A 2,738-nucleotide genomic window follows, 5' to 3' on the forward strand; every position below is an offset into this window, starting at 1 on the left:
TTTATATACAGTATATATACTGTATATAAAACATCATAACATCCTGAAAGAAACAGTTGCTGTCCGTCTCTTCTTGTTTGACATCTAGAAGCTAAAATTAGTTGTCTTTGAGGTAGAATTACTGCAGGTAGTACCATGACCCAATCAGGAGTTTTTCTTGTTCTACAGCTATATTTTGTGACTACTACAACTCACTTGGAGGCTGTGAGTGGCACTACAAGCCCTGCGGTGCTGACTGTATGAAGACATGCAGGAATCCATCAGGAAACTGTTCCAAACTCACTACCACCATGGAAGGTAAACAATAATTAACATCTTGATATTTTAGTAATATAGTTGTTGGTTGGTTTAAATACAATTTTAATCTGTAATCAGAGATGGGCACAGCTAACCAAAAATTTTTTTTCACTAACCACTTATCTGAGAAACAAGAATCGTAGCTCTGCTAATGCTAATCTGCTAAACAGATAATAAACTGTGGAAGCTAATGCTAACCACTAATATGACTGTCAGTCTCCATGAAGACTGGTGGGACTGACACAAACCTCTGGTTACTTTACTACTGGTTTCATTTGAAGTTGGGTGGGATCATCTGTGGCCTTTCAGAATAAAATAATTTCTTTGATTGAGTTTATATTTTGATAAATACTGTTTGAAGTTAGTCAAACGTTAAATAGCAAATACATTTTCTACCACATTTTATATGTTGTCAATTTTTGTATGTGTTTAAATATGTTTAAATGTTATTTTGTTTCTTTGTGATGCTCTTAATTTCACATTTAGCTGCTTGAAATGCTACGTGCTACACAAGCTGTAAAACATCCAGCACTGCTTGTTAGAGGAGATAGTTTTTATTTATTTCATGAATATGTGTGAATATTTTTGTACTTAAAATTATCAGAACCTGAATTAGCAGAAGCTAATCACTCCATTCATGGTTTCTAAAGTTAGCCAAAAAAAGCTAATCTGCTAAATAAGAAGTTAGTTCTGCTTTAAGAGGACTAGTGGAACTCTCTCCACCATTGTTTGTAATTGAAAAACAGCTAAAAAAAATGCATAAATTCTTGTGCCACAGGCTGCTATCCAAAGTGTCCCCAAGCCGAACCTTTCTTTAATGAAGATACAATGAAGTGTGTTTCCTGGGATCAGTGTGGATGTTTTGATGACAAAGGAATCCACCACAATGTTGGAGAGCAGGTTCCATCCAGCAACTGTTATAACTGGTACGTAAAGAGTCACCTTCTTAAACTTTCTGCAAGAATTCAGTTTCAAATGTGGGCTGGTCATTTTTTCATTGATAATACATGTTTAAATATTAGGACTAAAGATAGTTTTATGAATTTTTATTCATAATATGTTCAAAAGTCAGTTTTGTACATATTATCATTTTCAACTTACCGTAAAAGCACAATGAGAATAAAATAATCTAAACTGCCTCATTTCTACAGCTTCTGTACATTATCTGGACCACAGTGTGATTATGATGTGAACTGTGAGTAAAAATGAGACAAATCTCCTAAAATATTTCATATTTTGTCATAGTTATTGCTTTGTATAAAATATTAAATTAATGGTCTTCATTTTCAGCTTGTACATGCATGATTAATGGGAAAATTTACAACTATGGAGAAACCATTTACAACACATCAGATGGACTAGGAAACTGCATGACAGCTGAATGTGGGGCAAATGGAAACGTAACAAGATCCTTTTACAAATGTTTGGAAAGCACTACTGCTGCCCCAACCACAACTCCATTTACATTCAGCACAGCTGAAATAACTACAAAAGGTAACAATCATTTAAGTTAAAACATTCCTTAACATATTTTAAAAGTTACAGACTGTTACTTAAATTATTCACTGTGATATGTCATCGTAAATATTACTAATATACCCCTAAATCTGCAGAAGTGACAGAAATGAAAACTGAGCCACCAAAAACTATGTCTACGACAAGAGTTCCAGAAACTACAGGTTCAACAGCAAGGAACACAGCAACAAGTCCAGAAAGCACAGTTGCATTATCAAAGCCCAGTGTCGAAACAAAATCTACACCAGGACCGTCAGCAACCAGTAAGGAAAGTTCAACAATATCTGCAGAAAGTACCATGTCACAAGCCACAGGACCAAACTTAGAGACAACAACACCTATCAAAGAGACATCTGGGCAAGTAACCCTGTCAACAACAGCAGTTCCTGAAACTACAGGTTCAACAGCAGGGAAGACAGCAACAAGTCCAGAAAGCACATTTGCTTCATCAAAGCCCAGTGTGGAAACAACATCTACACCAGGACCTTCCACCATTTCAAGTATAACCACAAAGAAACCTGAAGAAACAAGTGTATCAGAAGGTACAACTGGTCAAATTGGGACCACAACCCCTATCAAAGTTGTCACCACAGGTCCAGTCACAGCCTCTACCACAGTTGTCTTTGAAACATCAACCACAGGAGCAGCAATCCAGACAACCAAACCAGAAATTCCAACTGGGACATCTCAGCCTTCCACCAGTACCACAACTACACCAGCAACTTCAGCCACAAGTAAGGAAAGTTCAACAAAATCTGCAGAAGGTACCACGTCACAAGCCACAGGACCAAATGTAGAGACAACAACACCTATCAAAGTGACATCTGGGCAAGTAACCCTCTCAACAACAGCAGTTTCTGAAACCACAGGTTCAACCGTGGGGAAGACAGCAACAAGTCTAGAAAGCACAGTTGCATCATCAAAAC

At 37.0% G+C, this 2,738-nt stretch overlaps 1 protein-coding gene across 1 annotated transcript in view; it reads left to right on the forward strand.

Moving 5' to 3' along the window:
• The window catches only part of LOC106531337 (mucin-2), a 37,797-nt gene that overhangs the window by 22,260 nt on the left and 12,799 nt on the right, over positions 1-2,738 (forward strand). The window contains exons 24-28 of the mRNA XM_014027177.1: positions 169-297; positions 1,076-1,223; positions 1,449-1,492; positions 1,588-1,791; positions 1,911-2,508. Of these exons, the coding sequence (XP_013882631.1) occupies positions 169-297; positions 1,076-1,223; positions 1,449-1,492; positions 1,588-1,791; positions 1,911-2,508 (1,123 nt within the window). The remainder of the gene's footprint in view (positions 1-168; positions 298-1,075; positions 1,224-1,448; positions 1,493-1,587; positions 1,792-1,910; positions 2,509-2,738) is intronic.

Source organism: Austrofundulus limnaeus, unplaced genomic scaffold, assembly GCF_001266775.1.
Source record: "Austrofundulus limnaeus strain Quisiro unplaced genomic scaffold, Austrofundulus_limnaeus-1.0 Scaffold621, whole genome shotgun sequence".
Classification (NCBI taxonomy): Eukaryota; Metazoa; Chordata; class Actinopteri; order Cyprinodontiformes; family Rivulidae; genus Austrofundulus; species Austrofundulus limnaeus.